At 43.4% G+C, this 18,683-nt stretch overlaps 1 protein-coding gene across 1 annotated transcript; it reads right to left on the reverse strand.

The window, feature by feature from the left end:
• Nucleotides 1-406: 406 nt before the first annotated feature.
• On the reverse strand, nt 407-18,445 carry PFDN1 (prefoldin subunit 1). The gene is made up of 4 exons (XM_083179614.1): nt 18,290-18,445; nt 9,525-9,691; nt 1,814-1,898; nt 407-652 (listed from the first exon to the last, which is right to left on the reverse strand). Exons 1-4 carry the CDS (start codon nt 18,323-18,325, stop codon nt 569-571), a joined length of 372 nt encoding a protein of 123 aa, XP_083035740.1. The 5' UTR covers nt 18,326-18,445; the 3' UTR covers nt 407-568.
• Nucleotides 18,446-18,683: the final 238 nt, after the last annotated feature.

The raw sequence follows: 18,683 nt of genomic DNA on the forward strand, positions 1-18,683 counted from the left end.
TTATTATGTTGGGAGTTCTATTTCACATGGGATGTGGTTATGGACAACCAATCAGATTTTATTATCTTATATAAGGTGGCAAATAAATAAGAAGTAGATTCCGATTGGTTGCTCATAGCAACATCCCGTGTGAAATAGAAAGCCCATCTCAGTAAATTTCCCCCTAATAGTGTGGCACCCCAAGAGCTTGTCCTGGTATGGAAGGGTCGGTATAGTGATAACTTATCGCTCTCCTGGTCCTCGACCGCCTACAAACAAAGTGGCTTCTGGAAATTTAAGAGAATGATCAAAGCCTGCATCTGGAGTAAGAAGGATATTATTCAGGCAAGATACTATATATTGCAATCGTTTAATCTTGCTAAATCAATAAAAAAAAAGTTTGGAACAAGAGTTAAGATAGTCAACATAATTAATGAAAGTGTTTATTGATAAAGTTAAATATGAAGCATCCATGCAGGAACTTAATGTAAACAGTGTTCTAAAGGCAAAATACAATTGTGCCAATATTTATCAAAAAGAAAAGCTTCTGAATCATGTCAATGCTCCACATTGATGGTATGTATTGCTGCTAGTGTGCTTTCCTGGCCATTAACATTTCTCTAATGTTATCTTCAGCGTCCTTCACACTTCGCTCCAGATAAGACTTTTTTTGCTGTTGAAAATAAAAAAAAAATCAGTTGAATAGATCATATAAAGTGTGCAGCGGTTTATACCATCCAAATTCCTGACCAAGACATGTAGGAGTTACTTTGGCTAGTGGGTAAAGGCCAACAACCTATCATTCAGGTGCCACTCCTGTTCACCGACCTGTCACTTGCTATACATGCAGGACTTGCATACCGATAAGATTTTCACAGCTGTGATCCTATACTTTTACTGGATAAAATAAAGGTGTTACATCCTACCACTTTAAGGAGGGGGGTAGGTGTTTAAATAGTCGATATTCTCTGATTCCTTCCTGAGGATTTTACAGATAAATGTCTGCCAATCGCTTAAATGAGGGATTCACGGCCCACGTTAGTAAAATGGAGTAGGTAGGTAAATAAGTTTAACCCTTTGCATGCCAAGTCAATTTGTCAAAATAGGTGTAAAAATGGCAAGCACACATTGTTTTTTTCATTATAATGACCTGTAATGTTTACCTTATATAGGAAAAAGATAATTTATTTATTGCGCTGCCATTTTTTCGTAGATATTTTGCACATCTCTGAGATGCTGGTACTCAAAGGGTTAAGAGAACCCCACTGCCTGCAAAATGTAACATTTAACCGGGATGTCCTCTATAAATGAGTAAATTAATGTTAATCCTGCAATAGTATGATTGATTATATTTACCTCAGGCAGAGACAACGAGGCCTAGGTAGAACTGAACAAATGGCCGTCATATCTGGTGTATATCCATGCTCAGATAATGAGTACACACATTCATGGCAGTGCACAGTCATAGCATTTTCACTCTATATACTCTTTCACCCAAAAGGTGAAACGGGATTAAAAAAGGAACACTTATGCAGGGAGTTTGTACTTCCGCAAATGCAGCCTATGCACGTGGTATAACGCCGGGCGCAATAACTCACTGATAATGATCACTTTCAGCACACACCCAGACAAACAAGATCATCGAGATGCGCACAGCTTTGCAAATATACACATGTAGGTTTCTTTTGCACACATGTAGGCCAAATTATTTCCAGCTCTGACTGGCTCTAATGGGTTTCCTACTAGACACAATAAGGTTTGCTTTTTATTTATTTATTTTTTTTGTACAACCAAATGCAGTTCAGGACGCCCACATTGTAGGATGAAAACAAACCTCCAGTTCTGTAATCTTCTCATCAGCTACTTTTTGCTTATTCAATAACTGGCTGTGAATTATTTCTTTAGTTTGAAGAACAAACCTTAAAAAAAAAAAAAAAAAAAACACATTGAAATAAGTAAATGGACAATAAACATTAACATTTAGTAATGCAGTAATACATAAATACGACCAGATACAATGACAAGTGTTTTTTTTTTTATCAAGTCAGAAAAAAATAAAATTGTATCAACATTATTAGCCAGTACTGATACCCCTTTCCCATTATAATACCGGGTGTGATTTTTAACCATGGATTTTGGTCGGGTCTCACTCTCCAATGTCCCCATTCCATGCACTGTATTCCCAGGCAGAAGACAACAGCTTTTTGGCAATTCCCCGTTCAAAAACCCATGTAGGAGCTGCTTCCATTGCAGCACACATGCTTGTGATCGGGATAAAAACCCCAGGTCACTTTTTCCGGGATTTTTTTACTTGTAGCAATTTCAGCTGCCAAATATCCTGGGAAGATGTACATTCATGTGACAAAACCCAGGATTTTCATATCCGTGAACAGTGATTTTGTAAGGTTATTCATATTTAAATTGTCCACGCTTTAACATAAATATTTGTAGCACAGCATTTACAAGTAGGAAGGTAGCTATAAAACCGTCAAAGCCTTGTTAATGCACAGGTTCTCAAACTCGGTCCTCAGGACCCCCCCCCCATGGTGCATGTTGTGCAAGTCTGCTCACAGAAGTGAAATAATTAGCTCCACCCGTGGATCTTAAAATGTGTCAATGAGTAATGAATTCACCTGTGCGCTTGCCGGGTGACCTGGAAAATGTGACCTGTGTGGGGTCCTGAGGACAGAGTTTGAGAACCCCTGGTTTAGATCAATCCAAATTTAATTTCACTCTCTGCTGTGGTGCTTCCAGTACAGTGTGGTGTGTAATGTAGTACAGATACACAGACCAGGGTACTTGTGTATTATCAGGGCGCCCGCGAAATCGGCCGCAAATCGCATGCAAAAAATCTGATGCGATTTAGTGGCCAATTCTCCGCGTTTTCCGCCCGATTTGCATACTATTCCATCATTGCACACCCCCAATTTCCATCGTAGTGCATCGCATGCAATATAGCGGCATGCGATTTTTAATTGTACAAGAACCCTGATGGGTGCTTACAATGTTAAATGCACCCACATTGTCAACGCCAACACAAAGCGTTGCGAGCGAGGCGAGCACCGCGAGGGGACGCGGAATACATGCAACGTAATCCGCTGCGCTCGCCACACTATCTAAAATCAACTCCACGCCGACATGGATAGTGGGGGTATGAAAAGGTCGGAGAACGCGTACCGCCGCCCCTCGTGGGCTTGCTGCGCTCGCCACTCTTCGGGTTGGCGTTGATAGTGGGAGTGGCGTTGACAATGGGGGTGCATTTAACATTGTAAGCACCCAGGGTGCTTGTACAATTAAAAAATCGAATCTCATTGCATGCCACTTGCTAGCATGCAATGCTATGCGATATTTAATTGTACAATCAGGGGCATTTTCCCAAAAATCGCATACCATTGCATATGTTATGCCATGGTATGCAATGGGCGCTGTTCTAGGAAACAAGTACCTGGGGGTGTGCAAGGATGCAATAGCATGCAAATCGGCAGGAAATGGCTGAAAATCGGGCCAAAAAAAAAAAAAATCGCATCACGGATCGAATCGCCCGCAAATCGGCTGATAAATCGTATGTGATTTATATTAAATCGGACACCCTGATAATACACAAGTACCCAGACCAGACATTCGCTAGAAGCACCACAGCAGAGAGCGAAACCCCAGGCAGGGAAGAAGAACTGCACAGGTTTTAAAAGATGCAGGGTCCAATTGATCTCCAGATTAGTACATAGACTCCAATTTTTTATATTGACAGTTAGGAGTTGATTGGCTGACTTCTACTTTATCTCTTCACCAGGCTTAATACATCTCCATAATGTGGTAAACCCAACATCTTCCTCATGAGCAAGTCTTTATTATAAAACCTGTCCTCACCTGTCCTGTCCCAACCTGTTCTCAAGATCTACCAACAGTTCGTGTTTTTCAGGCAACCTGTGGATCTATAATATGAATGAATGCAGCAGGTTTGAAAATGTGACAGGTAGTAATGACTACAGCTGTGCAACAGCAAGGTGATCTGGAAAACATGGACCGTTGGTAGATCTTGAGGACCCTTTTGGCCACCCCTGTTCTATTTTATTATTGAAGGCAACATAAATTACCTATCTGCACTCATGAAATATTTCATTTTACTAAAGCCGCATTGCTAGATTTTAATTTATCTGTGAACCCATATCGCTGTTATGATATTTGTTTTACAAATTTTTCCCATGTTTTTTGGAGTCTAACACGCTCCTATTGAACAGCAGCTGCAGACAGTGATGTTGTGGCCATCCCTTTGCTTTTTTCCATATCTTTTCTAGGAATCTGTAGATCAAAAAGCTGCCTGCCCTTCTAGAAATGAAAAAGGGCAGGCAGACACATTTTGTAGTATGTGTTTCAACCTATGAGTCACAGGGCTATTAATATCTGCTACTTTTCAATACCTCTATTACATTACCTAAAGTAATAAAAATAGCCTCCCAATGTTTTGAATTGCTAGACAGTTAACACATGTCGCAAAGAAAAAAAAACTAAAATATTTAAACTCTAAAATAAAACTTATTTGATATCAGGGTCAGATAAAATGGAATATACTAAAATTGTTGGATGCACTTTAGACTTTTGTAACAAGGTTAACGGTATATTATAATGGTTTAGATCGGTGTTTCCCAAACTTGTTTCAATCGTGACTTTTTATTTTCACAGCACCCCTAGGCCAGAAATGTCTCATTGAGATACAGAACTTTTTTTTTTTTTAAGTTAAGTAAATTGTGTTTAGATCTAATCTTTAGGATCAGTTATGTGGCAAAGGATTCACTTCTGTTTGTCCTTACAGTGGCCATAAATAATTTTAATTGGTCATGGACCATCAATTAAGGGCACCCCTGAGAGACCCCCTAGGCACCCCAGGGTGCCATGGCGCACAGTTTGGAGACTACTGGTTTATATACATCTGGTGGTAAAAAAAAAAAAAAAAGAGAATAAAATCTGATAACAAAAACATACCTACTGTTAAGGTGCCCATACACGCTGCGAGGGTGCCGTGCGATGCGCGCTCCCGCGGGCATCCTATCGCACAGCACATAAAGTCTGTGCAGTCTATGCTTTTTGAACTAGCTTTGGAAATCACATGCAATCTAGTTAAAAATGCACAGAAATATTGTACCATGTATGGGCGCATTTAATTACACACAGAACATATTTTAGTGCAGTGATCAATATCTGAGTCGCACACTAAAAAGGTTTCATTGTATTTTTTTTTTTTTTTTTTTAAGTTACTGTATTTCTGCCACACTACACTGAATTTGCCTATGTCCATCAACATGGAGGAAGACCATGGAATGTATGGAAAATATAGTCCCATTAATTGACAATACTTACACAATGCACAATATAAGGAGATATTTTCGGTCTTGGCCGACCAGCTGATCACGGGTGTTTTAATTCAAGATTTTTACATTTTATTGTGGAAACAATCATTCATACTTTACAATAAAAATGTAAGGGCACCTAATTAATGTCAAATTAGTTCACTTAGTTTGGTGTGTTATACAGGGTACACACCTACAGATTTAACTGACCGATCTGTCTAGTGGGAGCAAACATCTGCTAATGCATGGGAGCATATGACATCAACCATTTGCTCCCAAATGCTGGAAAATGGTCAAAAACGATTGTTCAGATAAATTTGTTAAATAAAATGGCTACAAGCAATTTGTCTGAATTACCATTGACTATTTTCCAGTGTTTCGGAGCACGTGTTCTATTCTCATATGCTCTTTATACATTACCAAATTTTGTTCCCACCAGATATATTGGACAGGTACGTTTTTAGGTGTGTGTACCCAGCTTTACTTTACTACTGGAAATCAGAACAAACCATATATACATGTGAAAGTGACTTGAATCTGTAATTAATCACCCTTGCCTCTTAGGGGCCATACACAATAGAAGATTATCTTTCCAATCTGGCTGGTTAGAATGAAAATCTGGAATTTTTTGGGAGCAAATGACAATTGACCATTTGCTCCTAAACATGGAAACCAGACACAAATTGGTCTTACAACCAAATTGGTCAATTTAAGGCCCATACACACTAGAAGATATGAAAGATGTAAGATATTGGTGAACAATTTCCCTTGAGCTGATGAAAGTTATTGTGCATCCACACTGAACACTGGGTGCAAATAGCACGAGCAATATTGGCAGATTGACCTGCATGTCCGGAAGATGTCAATATCGTTAACATTGAGCAAGGGGGCGCATTGTTAAAGATATTAGGCATACACACTAGAAGATATTGCCATCAATATTGTTCAGAAGCCCCTATCTCAGTGGTAGCCAACCCTAGCCCTCGAGAGCTACCATCAGTTCACATTTTCCAGACAACCTAGCTGCTGCACAGCTGCACTCATTAATCACTGACACATTTTAAAATATACACAGATGGAGCTAATTAGCTCACTTGTGATTCTGTGAGGAGATCTGCAAAACATGCACTGTTGGAAGCTCTCGAGGACTAGGGTTGGCTACCCCAGCCCTATCTGAACGAGATTGATGCCAACATCTTCTAGAGTGTGTATGGGCCTTTATGCAGATGACTGCTTTTGTCCATTTTCCAGCGTTTGGGAGCAAATGGTCGATTGTAATTTGTTCCCAGAAATTTCCAGATTTTCATTCCAACCAGCCAGAATGGAAAGATAATCTTTTAGTGTGTATAAGCCTTTATGATCAGGATTGAAAAGCAGCCAGTGTTTGGAATGGAGACTTGGACTAGCACACACCTTTTAGGAGCTTCAATTTTTTTTGCTTATTATAGAAATCAGCAAATAACACCCACAGATCATTTCTTCCAAATATACAATGGTAGCTATTACAATGGGCGAGATCCTTTCTAAACATGTAGATGGGTAGTTAAAAACTTTGGTTGCTATATAATGGGCTAGCTGCTCATTATCGGTGTCTTTCCAAGTAGTCAATACACACAATTAGCATCTGAATCAACATGGACCCTGGGCTGCCATGTAGTTTTTAGAAGAAAAATTAATAATTGGAAAGTATATGGGATGGTTTTTCCTGCTAATATACTACATGGTGTATCTTACAATGGGATGTACCAAGCAATACAATAACAAACGCAACAAGAGCACCAAGCCACATATTCTGCAATAATCAAGCTTTTACTTAAGTGGCTCATTCTGGCCTTGATTAAGCTCTTCAGATGATTATGAAGAGCATCCAGTTCTGTGGAGTCCTGGACTGCACAAAGAAGGGACCGATTTGGAGAAACATTAAGCTGGGTACACACTAGATGATGTGAGAAACAAATGATAGCATGTATATACAATGTGCAATCCTACAAAACGCCCAGGAGCAAGTAATAGTGCATACACATTTGATGATGTGGACAAATTGTCACTCAAAATGGTCTCAAAACAGCAAATCATACAATAAACCAGGCAATTCAAAACTATAGCCCTCCAGCTGTTGTGAAACTGCAATTCCCATCATGCCTTGCCACAGTTTTGCTATTAGGGAATGCTAAAACTATGGCAAGGTATGCTGGGATGTGTAGTTTCACAACAGCTGGGGGGCCAGTTTGGACATGCCTGCAATAAACCATCTAGCATTTACTCAGCTTTAGATTCCATGATACTCAAATGGTCTCAGGATGGATATTCACCAGCATCCAACAGGAAAAGTCTTTGGTTACGCTACTCTAGAAACCAAAGGTGGTCCGCTCCAGCAGATGCGCAAGGCGAGCCGACACTTGTGTCTAGCTCAGTGGTTCCCAATCTTTTTTAAATCATGGCACCCCAGAGCATCATCATTTTTTTCACGGCACCCTAGGCCAAAAGATTTTTATTCAGAGATTTTGAAAAAAAATTGGTACATGTTTCCTAGAACGGCCACAATCGTGAGTGATCGTGGCTCTTAATTAAGGGACACGATCCTCACGATGTGGCCGATTTTTTACAATTTTTTCCCTTTGATTGACAGAAATCGGGTCAATCGGTCGGTCGCGACCAATTAAAATCGGCCGCGATGCGACCGACCGATTGACCCGATTTTTCCATAGACTTCAATGTTAAAAAATCTTTTAACATTGAAATCGGGAGGATCTTGTCGGTCTTGTGCCATTATAATGGCACAAGATGAGATGGACTTGATTAAGTCCATCTCACATAGGGAAAAATGTTAAAAAAGGTGAAATGGGCCAATATGACCCATTTCACATTTTTTATGTGCCCGCCATGACCCCACGATAGACGTCAACCCGAAGCGTGGCGAGCGCAGCGAGCCCGCGAGGGGCGGCGGTGCGCGTCCTCCGACCTTTTCATTCCCCTACTATCCACTAGGGCGTGGAGTGAGAATAGAATAGTGTGGCGAGCGCAGCGAGCCACCGAGCCCGAAGCGTGGCGAGCGCAGCGAGCCCCGCGAGGGGACGCGTATACCTGTGAAGTTAGACGCGTCCCCTCGCCACGCTTCGGGCTCGGTGGCTCGCTGCGCTCGCCACACTATTCTATTCTCACTCCACGCCCTAGTGGATAGTAGGGGAATGAAAAGGTCGGAGGACGCGCACCGCCGCCCCTCGCGGGCTCGCTGCGCTCGCCACGCTTCGGGTTGACGTCTATCGTGGGGTCTAGCCCACTTAGTAACATTTGGGGGGGCAATTGAAAATAATCAGGTGAAAAAAAAAAAAAAATCGGGTGAAAAATCGGTCGGTCGGATCGGTCGCATCGTATGCGACCAAATCGCATGCGATGCGATCGATCCGATTTTTTATCTTACGACCACAACGATCTAAATCGTTGTGGCCGTGCTAGGAAACAAGTACCAAAAAATTAAAAAAAATGAAGTACTTAGGTTTAATTATGGGTGAGGGACAAAATTAGTTTTTGTTTGTCCACAGTTTATTATTGGCAGCCACCAGCAATGTTTTTGCCTTTTACATTGACCATAAATAATTTGATATGCTCCTGGACCATCAATCCAAGGCAAGGACGACTCTAGCAGTAATAATCCAAAAAGCTCCCAACAAACATTTTTTTGCAGATGTTGCTTCCAATTGCATTTGAGAACGGCAAAAAAGTACAAATTATTTTTATGTGTTACAACAATCAACAAAACAAACAAACCTTCTGTGGTCTACTACTGATAGATGATCACATTAAATAATAACATGTACTATTGGCTGGGAAAGTTGTAGTAGGGCAGACATTTTAGAGATTTCTTACATAAATAAAAAAGTGGCATCCAAAGATTGAGTCGTAATGGAGGTGGCTGAGCTCTGCGATATAGCCTATTCTATGGCTAATACTTGACTGTGTGCTTTATTTCATGCACCTATTAGCAATGGGTGTGGCTGAAATTGGCAAGTACATTCATACAGTTTTGTCTATGTGAGCGTATATTATTCTTCTTGTTAAATCATGAATGTGCTGCAGGTGGTAGATCATCTTGTTAAATCATGAATGTGCTGCAGGTGGTAGATCATCTTAATACCATTACCCTCAATGTGCAAAACACAAGCACACACATAAAAACAACAACAAAAAAATATGACTTACATCCTTCCCACACCTTCATACATTGGAGTAGTATCAGGCAAAGTGTTTATTTCCCCATCAGTAAGGTGGGCACGCTTCTTGTTTCTATTCAATTGCTCTATTTGTAAATCTGCTAGTTTCACCTTCTGCTGTGTATCCATTACCTTGGCCTGAAGTTCTGTAAAAGCCTGTGAAGTATAACCATCAATTACTAGTCATCACATTCTTTAATACAGATGTTTGTACTGCACATGATCTTTTTACCTTTCAGTGTAAAACACTAATAGCTAAATAAGCAATTTTAAATTTACAATTAGCTCAGTCCGTAATTTCGCACCTCCTACAGCAATATCCTCTTCTCCATCGGCAAGCTCTAGACTCCATCATCCCCCACATCAGAGTAAAGATGGAGGGGAGACCACCAGACAAGGGCATATCTTGCACTGCTGGGGTTTCAGAGTTGGAAAACCTGCAACCATTTTTTTTTCTCTATTGGATACCATATAGCAACATTAATCCAAAATTGGGCGCAAGGTCCAAAATGCTTTTTACCTCGTACAAAGTGAATACCGCCTTGGTGTTATACACTTGCTGGGAGGAATTGATAGTGCTTTGGGCCCATTAGCATTGTGTATCTGACGGAGCAATTTAATTGTAGCACCAATTGGGAGCTAGTGCTGAGGTGGCAAAACAGTAATGTACAAGAAGTCCATGGTTACTAACCAGTACTTTAGATGGGTTTGACTGCTAAACCTTGTGCGTTTATGTAAAAAATCTGAGATTAATGGGCACTCATGAATTATTGTTGCTCTCCACACAATTGAATCCCCCACATAATGAGCAGGGCCCTCATACCTTTGACGGTCTGTAAATACCCAGTTTGTTGTATCACTGTCTCCTTTGAAAAGCGCAACGGAATAGGCTGCGCTTTATAAAAAACTGTTAATAAATAAATAAATTGAATACCACTTAAGTGCCAATATTTTGACTAGTCCATATTTGGGGCGTTTTTGCACTTTTAAGTAATTTTTCACTAAGGCCAATCTGATTAAAATATTAGAATGTGAATCAGTGAAAAAAGAAAAAAGGGGGGAGGACTGAAAAATGGGTGAAAATGTATGCAATTTAATACTAAAGTCCATTTTTTTTTTTCAGCTAGTCTTAAAAAAACATGGACTTAATTGAATACTTAATTGAATCCATAATACTTTGTTTTATGGACTTGGATGCTACATACTGTATGTTTGTTATGGTCTGATTTGGAAGTAGCTGCATCATTTTCGCTATACCATACCATCAAATTATTTGAGCCCTATTTGATTTAAAGAGCTGGGGATTCTGTCTTGTTGATGTTTAGAGCTCATCTTTCATCAAGTCAATACCAAACAAAGTTTCATTGAAAAATGAGAGCAACCTAGCATGCTTTAAATATCATCCAAATTCTCTCTATTGAGAACACAGGCAGTGAAATCGATTGGCGTGCAGCACTGTGCGATGCTAGATTGTTCAGCACAAAGCTCCCATCTCTACATGTGTAGGCCCCATATGGGGGATGTATCAAGCAGTTACAAGTGGCAGAGAGCAGTGGACCAGTGAGGAAGTCATCTGTAGTTTCAAAATAGCATTTAAAAACTACATTCTAGAAACAGGTAGAAGCTGATTGGTTGCTATGGGCAACTTCTCTACTTCTTGATATATTACTCCCCCTATATCCTACCCTGGTAACAAAAGGGCAGGTTGCAATGGGAGACGTGCATTGTTCAGATGGCCTAAGGTTTTAACGCAGAGATGGGGAACCTTCGGACCTCCAGCTGTTGTTGGACTACGCATCTCAACATTCCCTGCAAGTTTTAGCATGGCCAAATAACAAAAGCTGTAGCAGGGCATGCTCAGTTGCGTAGTTCAACAACAGCTGGAGGGCCAGAGGTTCCCCATCCCGGTTTTACAGCAAACTGAAAAAATTAAATAAAATTAATAAAAAACATGTGGCATGAAGAAAAAAAAAAAAAGGTACTTCCTAATCTTTGCGGCCATTCGGGCTTGTTGTCTCACTCCACTTCACTTGCCACAACTTTACTGAAGGTAATAGATGGTGGCGTGGACACAGGGGATCCGATATGTAATGCCGGCGGACGGAATCCCGACCGCCGAAATCCCTACATGGGGGGGGGGACGTGGAGCGCCCCCCCCCCCCCTTGTGGCCTCGCTGCGCTCGCCACACAGCGGGCCCGGTGCCTCGCTACGCTCGGCACGCTATTTTATTCTCCCTCTATGGGTGTCTTGGACACCCACGGAGGGAGAAAGTTTCGGGATTTCGGCGGTCGGGATTCCAGTGTCGGGATTCCGACCGCCGGCAAATTGACTGCATCCCGACACAGGTGGGTGTGGCGTGGATCGAGGGTGTACAGTACATAAGTTCCGTAGCACAAGCGGTGGCTGCAAAGATGGGGGAAGTACCACAAAATTAAATTGTGGGGGGGAGGGGTGCATTATAGGATTATGAGCCTATAATTTCGGGTGCCGACAGGCATTTACCCGACGTCGGGATCCCGACTGTCAAAACACCGACAGCCGGGTTTCTGACGGCCGTCGGCTATTTTCCCTCGTGGGGGTCCACGACCTCCATAGAGGGAGAATAGAATAGGTGGCTCGCGTAGCTAGCCAGCCAGCCAGCGTGTCCGCAGCGTGGCGAGCCTGCAAGGGGCTTAGTTGCGCTCACCATGCTGTCTGGGTCCAGCCAGTCGGGATCCCAACATTGGGCTAATGACTGTCAGGATCCCGACTGTCGGACCCCTGTACCACACCCATCATTTCTAGGGGGTCAGATCACCGAGGCCCAACATGATCTCCAGCTGCGCATGTATTTGCCAGTTAAGCCAGCAGTTACAAAATTCTACAGTGAGAGGACCAATCAGCAGTCCAGGTACCCAGCAATGTGACATCCTGTGACACCATGCACAGCAACCCCATAATGCGATATGTGTAGGATCAGTGTCCAGCATTTGCAGATGGACCCTGGACAGCAAAACAGTGTTGGGAAAGGGACGGATTATACTTACCGATAATTCCTTTTCTTCTTAGAGATCCCATGGCAGCCACTCTGGGATATTTTCCCTCTTCCTCCATAATAGACAGGTTGATTTTTTCCTCCGTCTGGGACCGCCCACCTTGGCTATATAAGCCGGCTCCTCCCCTCTATCTGTGTCTTTTGACTGTCTCCTAAATAATAAGGAGAAAAAATCATACCTAGGGAGGGCAATTAATCGGCTGCCATGGGATCTCTAAGAAGAAAAGGAATTATCGGTAAGTATAATCCGTCCCTTTCTTCTACGATCCCCATGGCAGCCACTCTGGGATATACCAAAGCATCACACAGGGTCGGGTACATTAGAATGCAAATTATTTATTCAAGGCACCATTTAACACTTGAGAACCAAATGACATAGGAAACACATCCAAAGAATAATGTTTGGCAAACGTATTGGCCGATGACCACGTAGCAGCTTTACAAATGTCCACCATAGACGCTTGAGCCTTCCTGGCCCATGACGCTGCCATCACCCTAGTCGAGTGTGCCTTGATGATAGGTGGAACGGTCTGACCTTCTTGCTCATAGACGTAGGAAATTAAAGCTCGAATCCATCTGGCCATAGTCTGTTTGGAAGGAACCAGTCCTCTTTTTGGTCCTGAAGGAACAACGAACAGGTGTTTAGATTTTCTAAACTCCTTCACCCTTCCAAGATAGATAACAATGGCTCTGACTACATCCAACAGATGCCAGTTCCTTTCTTCATCCGTACTTGGTTCAGGATAAAACGCTGAGAGGATAATTTCCTGATTCAAATGAAATTTGGACACCACCTTAGGCAAGAATTCGGGATGCGTCCGCATCAACACTCTATCTGGTAACAGTAACAGGTAGGGTTCTTCTGACCAAAGAGCCTGAATCTCACTAATCCTTCTAGCCGAGGCAATGGCTACTAGAAAGACAACCTTCCATGTCAGGTACTTTAGATCAGCCTCTTGTAGTGGTTCGAACGGTTCCTTCATCAATTTTTTCAAAACCAAATTAAGATCCCATGGTGCCACCAACGATTTCACTTGTGGTCTTAGCCTTTTAACCGCTCGCAGAATCTCACGACTAACTCCTCTTTAGCCAACTTACGATCCAGTAGCACACTTAAGGCCGAAATCTGACATTTCAGAGTGGAGACAGACAATCCCATATGATATCCTTGACACAGAAACTGGAGAACCTGTATCAATGAAACTTTAGTCAGATCCACCGGTCGACCCAACCAGGTCAGGAACCTTTTCCAAACTCTATAATACGCCACAGATGACACTTGTTTCCTTGCATGAATCAGCACTTCGATCACTTTATTGGGCAATCCCTGGTTTCTTAATGCCTGCCTCTCAATTTCCAAGCCCTCAGACAGAAGACCCCCGGATTGGGGTGAATTACTGGCCCTTGTTTCAAGAGATCCGGTACCAGAGGTAGAACCAAGGATTCTCCGACTGCTAGTCTCAAAATTACCGGAAACCATGGTCTTCTTGGCCAGAAGGGTAATATGGCTATCACCGTGACTTGATCTTCCTGTATCTTTTTCAACACACGGCCTATTAACTGGATTGGAGGAAAGACGTACCCCAACTGGAATTTCCATGGAATCGATAATGCGTCCACCGCTAAAGCTTCCTGATGATAAAATCTGGCGAAGAATGCTTTCACCTTGCAATTGGAGTAGGTCGCCATAAGGTCCACCTCTGGTACTCCAAACCTCTGCGTCACCTTCTGGAAAATAGTTTGGCTCAATTCCCATTCTCCTTGCTGGATAATCGTCCTGCTCAGGTAATCTGCCACAATATTTTCCTTCCCCGGCACATAAACCGCCGAAAGTGTTCTCAGATTCTTTTCTGCCCATGCCAATATTCTTCCGGCCATGGCCATCAGAGATTTGCTTCTTGTGCCTCCTTGATGATTCAGGTGTGCCACCACCGTCACATTGTCCGAACACCCTCAAATGAGTCCGGTCGATCTGCCTCTGAAATTGGCCTATCGCTCTCCAGACAGCAGTCATCTCTCTCATGTTGGAGGATAGGGAACTCTCCTTCTGTGTCCAACTGCCCTGTACCGACAGTCCCAACAGATGTGCACCCCATCCTGTCTGACTTGCATCTGTGGTGAGATTCAGGTATCTCGGGAGCTGAAGCGAAGTCGATCTTTGTTGAAGCCCCTGGGCCCACCAACTGAGGGACTCCCTCAGTCTTGAATGCAGCCGAATTTTCGTCATTCTGTGTTTCCTGCTTCTCAAATATGGCAGAAGTTCCCATTGGAGCATCTTCATTCTCCACTGAGCCCAGGGGATGATGTTGATCGTGGATGCCATCATACCCAACAACTGCATTCCTCTTTCCAGGGTCAATTGTTGGAGCTTCAAAACAGTTCAATACAAGATCCTGAATCTTTAAACATCTTTCTGGCGACAAAGCCACTTGATATTTTGCTGTATCGATTAATACCCCCAAAAACTGAATCACCTGTGATGGTTGTAACTTGCTCTTCTGTCTGTTGATCAGCCAACCATGCCTTTCTAGATAGTCCATCACTATCGTCACACTCTTCCGTGTTTCTGCCTCTGATTCTCCTGCAATCAATAAGTCGTCCAGACAGGGCCATATCTGGATTCCTTTCTCCCGGAGTCTTGCTATGAGGGTTACCAGAACTTTTGAAAATACTCTCGGAGATGACGTCAGTCCGAACGGCAGACAGGTGAACTGGAAATGCCTTTTGAACAGATGAAATCTCAGAAATCTCCTGTCCTTCTGACATATTGGTATATGATAATAGGCGTCTTTTAGATCCAATGCTGCTAGAAACATTCCGGACCGAACTCCCGCAAGAATAGATGTTAGAGTCTCCATCTTGAATCTCTTTATTGTCAGACAACGGTTTAGCTTCCTTAAATCCAGGATCGATCTGAATCCGCCAGTCTGTTTTGTTACCAGAAATAGGGTTGAATAGAACCCTCTTTTCCACTGGGCTTCTGGAACTTCCTCTACTGCTCTCACCGCCAGTAGCTGCTCCACAATGGTTTCCAGTGCTTCTCTCTCTTTCTTTTCTTGAGGGGTTCGAGATACCACAAATCTGTCCTTTCCTGGATAATGGTTGAACTGAAGCTTGTAACCGTTTTCTACAATCGACATAACCCACTTGTCTTCTATTGACCTTCGCCATATGTCCGCAAAAGTCAACAGCCTTGCTCCTACCGGAGCAATCTCGGCATAGTCATTGTCTTGGATACTGATAGTAGGCGTCTTTTCCTCTGGTTGATTGACGAAAGGACTGTCGGCCAGTCGCGCCTCTTCTTCCAAAATGACGCCCAGGTCTGTAGCTTCTTGCTTCTTTAAACTGCTGTCTTGATGACATGGGTACCGGGAACCTGTTCCTCTTATCCTGGGGTAAACGAACCGACTTGCCCCCGGAAATTTTATGAATCATAGTGTCAAGTTTCTGTCCGAAAAGGAACAAACCCTCAAAAGGCATAGATGCCAGCCGATTCTTGGAATGAACGTCTGCACTCCAATTCTTAAGCCACAGGGCTCTCCTGGCCACCACTCCTGCCGCCAAGGTCTTGGCCGAAAAAGACACCATATCCAATGAGGCCTCACAAATATAACCGATTGCTCTCTGCATAACTTCCAGATTCTTCATCAAATATTTCCTGGAAATCTTGTCTTCAAGATCCTTGTGCATATCCGAGCCCCATAGTCTCAAAGCTCTGGCCGAGGAAGCAATTGCCATACCTGCCTTTAGAGACACTGCAGCTGACATATGTAGCTTCTTTAGCGAATTCTCTGCCCTTTTATCCATGGCATCCTTAAAAGAGGCGCCATCCTCCAATGGAATCGTGGTTTTAGAGGTTAGCTCTGCCACCGCTGCATCCACCTTGGGCACCGCACACCAATTAATTAACTGTTCATCTTTGAAAGGATACATCCTCTCCAGCCTAGGCAGACGGCCCAATCTTTTTTCCACCGAATTCCATTCTTTTAGGATCAAATCCTTCATCACCCTATGAACAGGGAAGCACCTGCCCCTCTTGGAACGATCCTCGAACAGCCTGTCCTGGGCCTCCATAGGTTCTTCTTTTTCTTTATAGTCAATCGCCTTATGTATGCTTTTCAGCATGCATTCCAACAGATCCAAATCATACGAGCTCTTCTCTTCCTTGATCTCGCCCGGTTCCTCACTGGACGACCCTGGTGGATCCTCTTGCCAATCTTCGGATGATGCCCCTTCGTCAAAACCTGCCTGTGACCTTGACCTTTTGGATTGCAGCAGGGTTAACTCTTCTTTAGTGACGAAGGACTTTTTCATCCAATCCATAAGTTGATGTAACATGTCCGGATTCCCCGTCTCTACCGCCGCCGCAGGCATGTTACATTCCTCACACTTGCCATTCTTAGAAGTAACTTGCAGGCTTTTATCACAGACCACACATCTAGTCGCACTTCGACGCTTGCATGTCCTCTTCTTAGGCGGGGATGATGACACACTACAATATAGCACTAATAAGTATCTAACTAAAAATAAAACATAATCTAATTGCCCATAAAAGTACACAGGCTTACCTCGAGGGGGCAGACACAGACCTCTGGGGAGAAGGCTCCAACAGATCAGCCGGATCCATTTCAGCAATACTGCAGCAGATAACTGATAACACCGCAGCACACAAAAACTCTCCTGACAGGCAACAGCGTGCAGGGAGTTAAATACTGGCACCGGAAGTACCATACCGGAAGTGCCCCTGAATGTGCGCTGTAATTTTCCTCCCTAACCCACGCCGCCGGCTTTGGCGGTTCTCCCCTGCACCTGTCAATCATCGCCGCCTCCCGGCTTTGCGCGCGTCCAAGCTCCGCTTTGTAGACTGAGCAGACCTGGACATCTGCAGCCGCACATCTCCCGGTGCTAAGTAAGGGATAGTAACGGGGTGCAGGGACCGCAATACCAGCGGACGCAGGCAGAGATACGCAGGGTAGCTAACACTCACCTCCCAAGTCCATGACGGGGACGGTGGATAGCAAATTACTAGGTGAAGCAGGAAAACCAACTCTGGGCCATCTTCACCTCTTCCTCTCCCCGTCTGGTCAGGTAAGCCTGCTAAAATAAATCAACCTACACTGTCTAACTAGGAGACAGGAAAAAAGACACAGATAGAGGGGAGGAGCCGGCTTATATAGCCAAGGTGGGCGGTCCCAGACGGAGGAAAAAATCAACCTGTCTATTATGGAGGAAGAGGGAAAATATCCCAGAGTGGCTGCCATGGGGATCGTAGAAGAAACAGAGTTGCTGCGCACAGTGATGCTTACATCTGGCCAACAAGTAACTACTGCTACTGCTGTAATACCTACCTCCCAACATGACCCTCTCCAGGAGGGACACAATGCTCTATCTCTGGAATTCCCTCTTAATTTATGATTGCCATCACCTGTTGTGAAACACCTTTCTTATTAATTAACCTGTTCAAAACAGGTGATGGCAATCAAATATTAAGAGGGAAGTCCAGGAACCGAGCATTTTGTCCCTCCTGGAGAGGGTCATGTTGGGAGGTATGGTAATACTGAGGATGGGGAAGGGCTAACTGGGAAACTGACACAGAAAATACGATGCTTATTTACTGCACAGCGAACATAGCTTTAGCGAAGCTGGTACTGACGCCGCCCCATACTATACAGTCTACAGCCATTGTAGCAGTGTAGCAACCATTGTGTGCGTATCATACCTTCTTCAGCTCCAGGTCCACGGGGGTGGCCGCCATCTTGCTTACCCTGACAACTGCGCGTCATCCGCCTCACAGCTACTGCCAGGGACATGACGTCTCAACAACGCGCGATGTCATTGGCTGACACGCAGCTGAGCTGAGACGTGGTTGGCTGCTGGTAGTAACTGACAATTTGCTATTTACGAGCCGGCTTCTAAGTTGATTACATGTACTAGGAGAGGACATCAGCTGCTCACCTATTGGTTAATTTCTTTTTTTTTTAACCAATCGATAGTATAATCGATGGTGTGAGCCCATCGACAATGGAAACATTGGTAACCCCTTTGGTCATCGATTTTGTATCATTGTTGGTCGATGGCCATCTTATGTATTCCACTGTTGCACGGGTACCACC

This window comes from Crinia signifera, chromosome 4 (genome assembly GCF_055691185.1).
Source record: "Crinia signifera chromosome 4, ASM5569118v1, whole genome shotgun sequence".
NCBI lineage: Eukaryota > Metazoa > Chordata > Amphibia > Anura > Myobatrachidae > Crinia > Crinia signifera.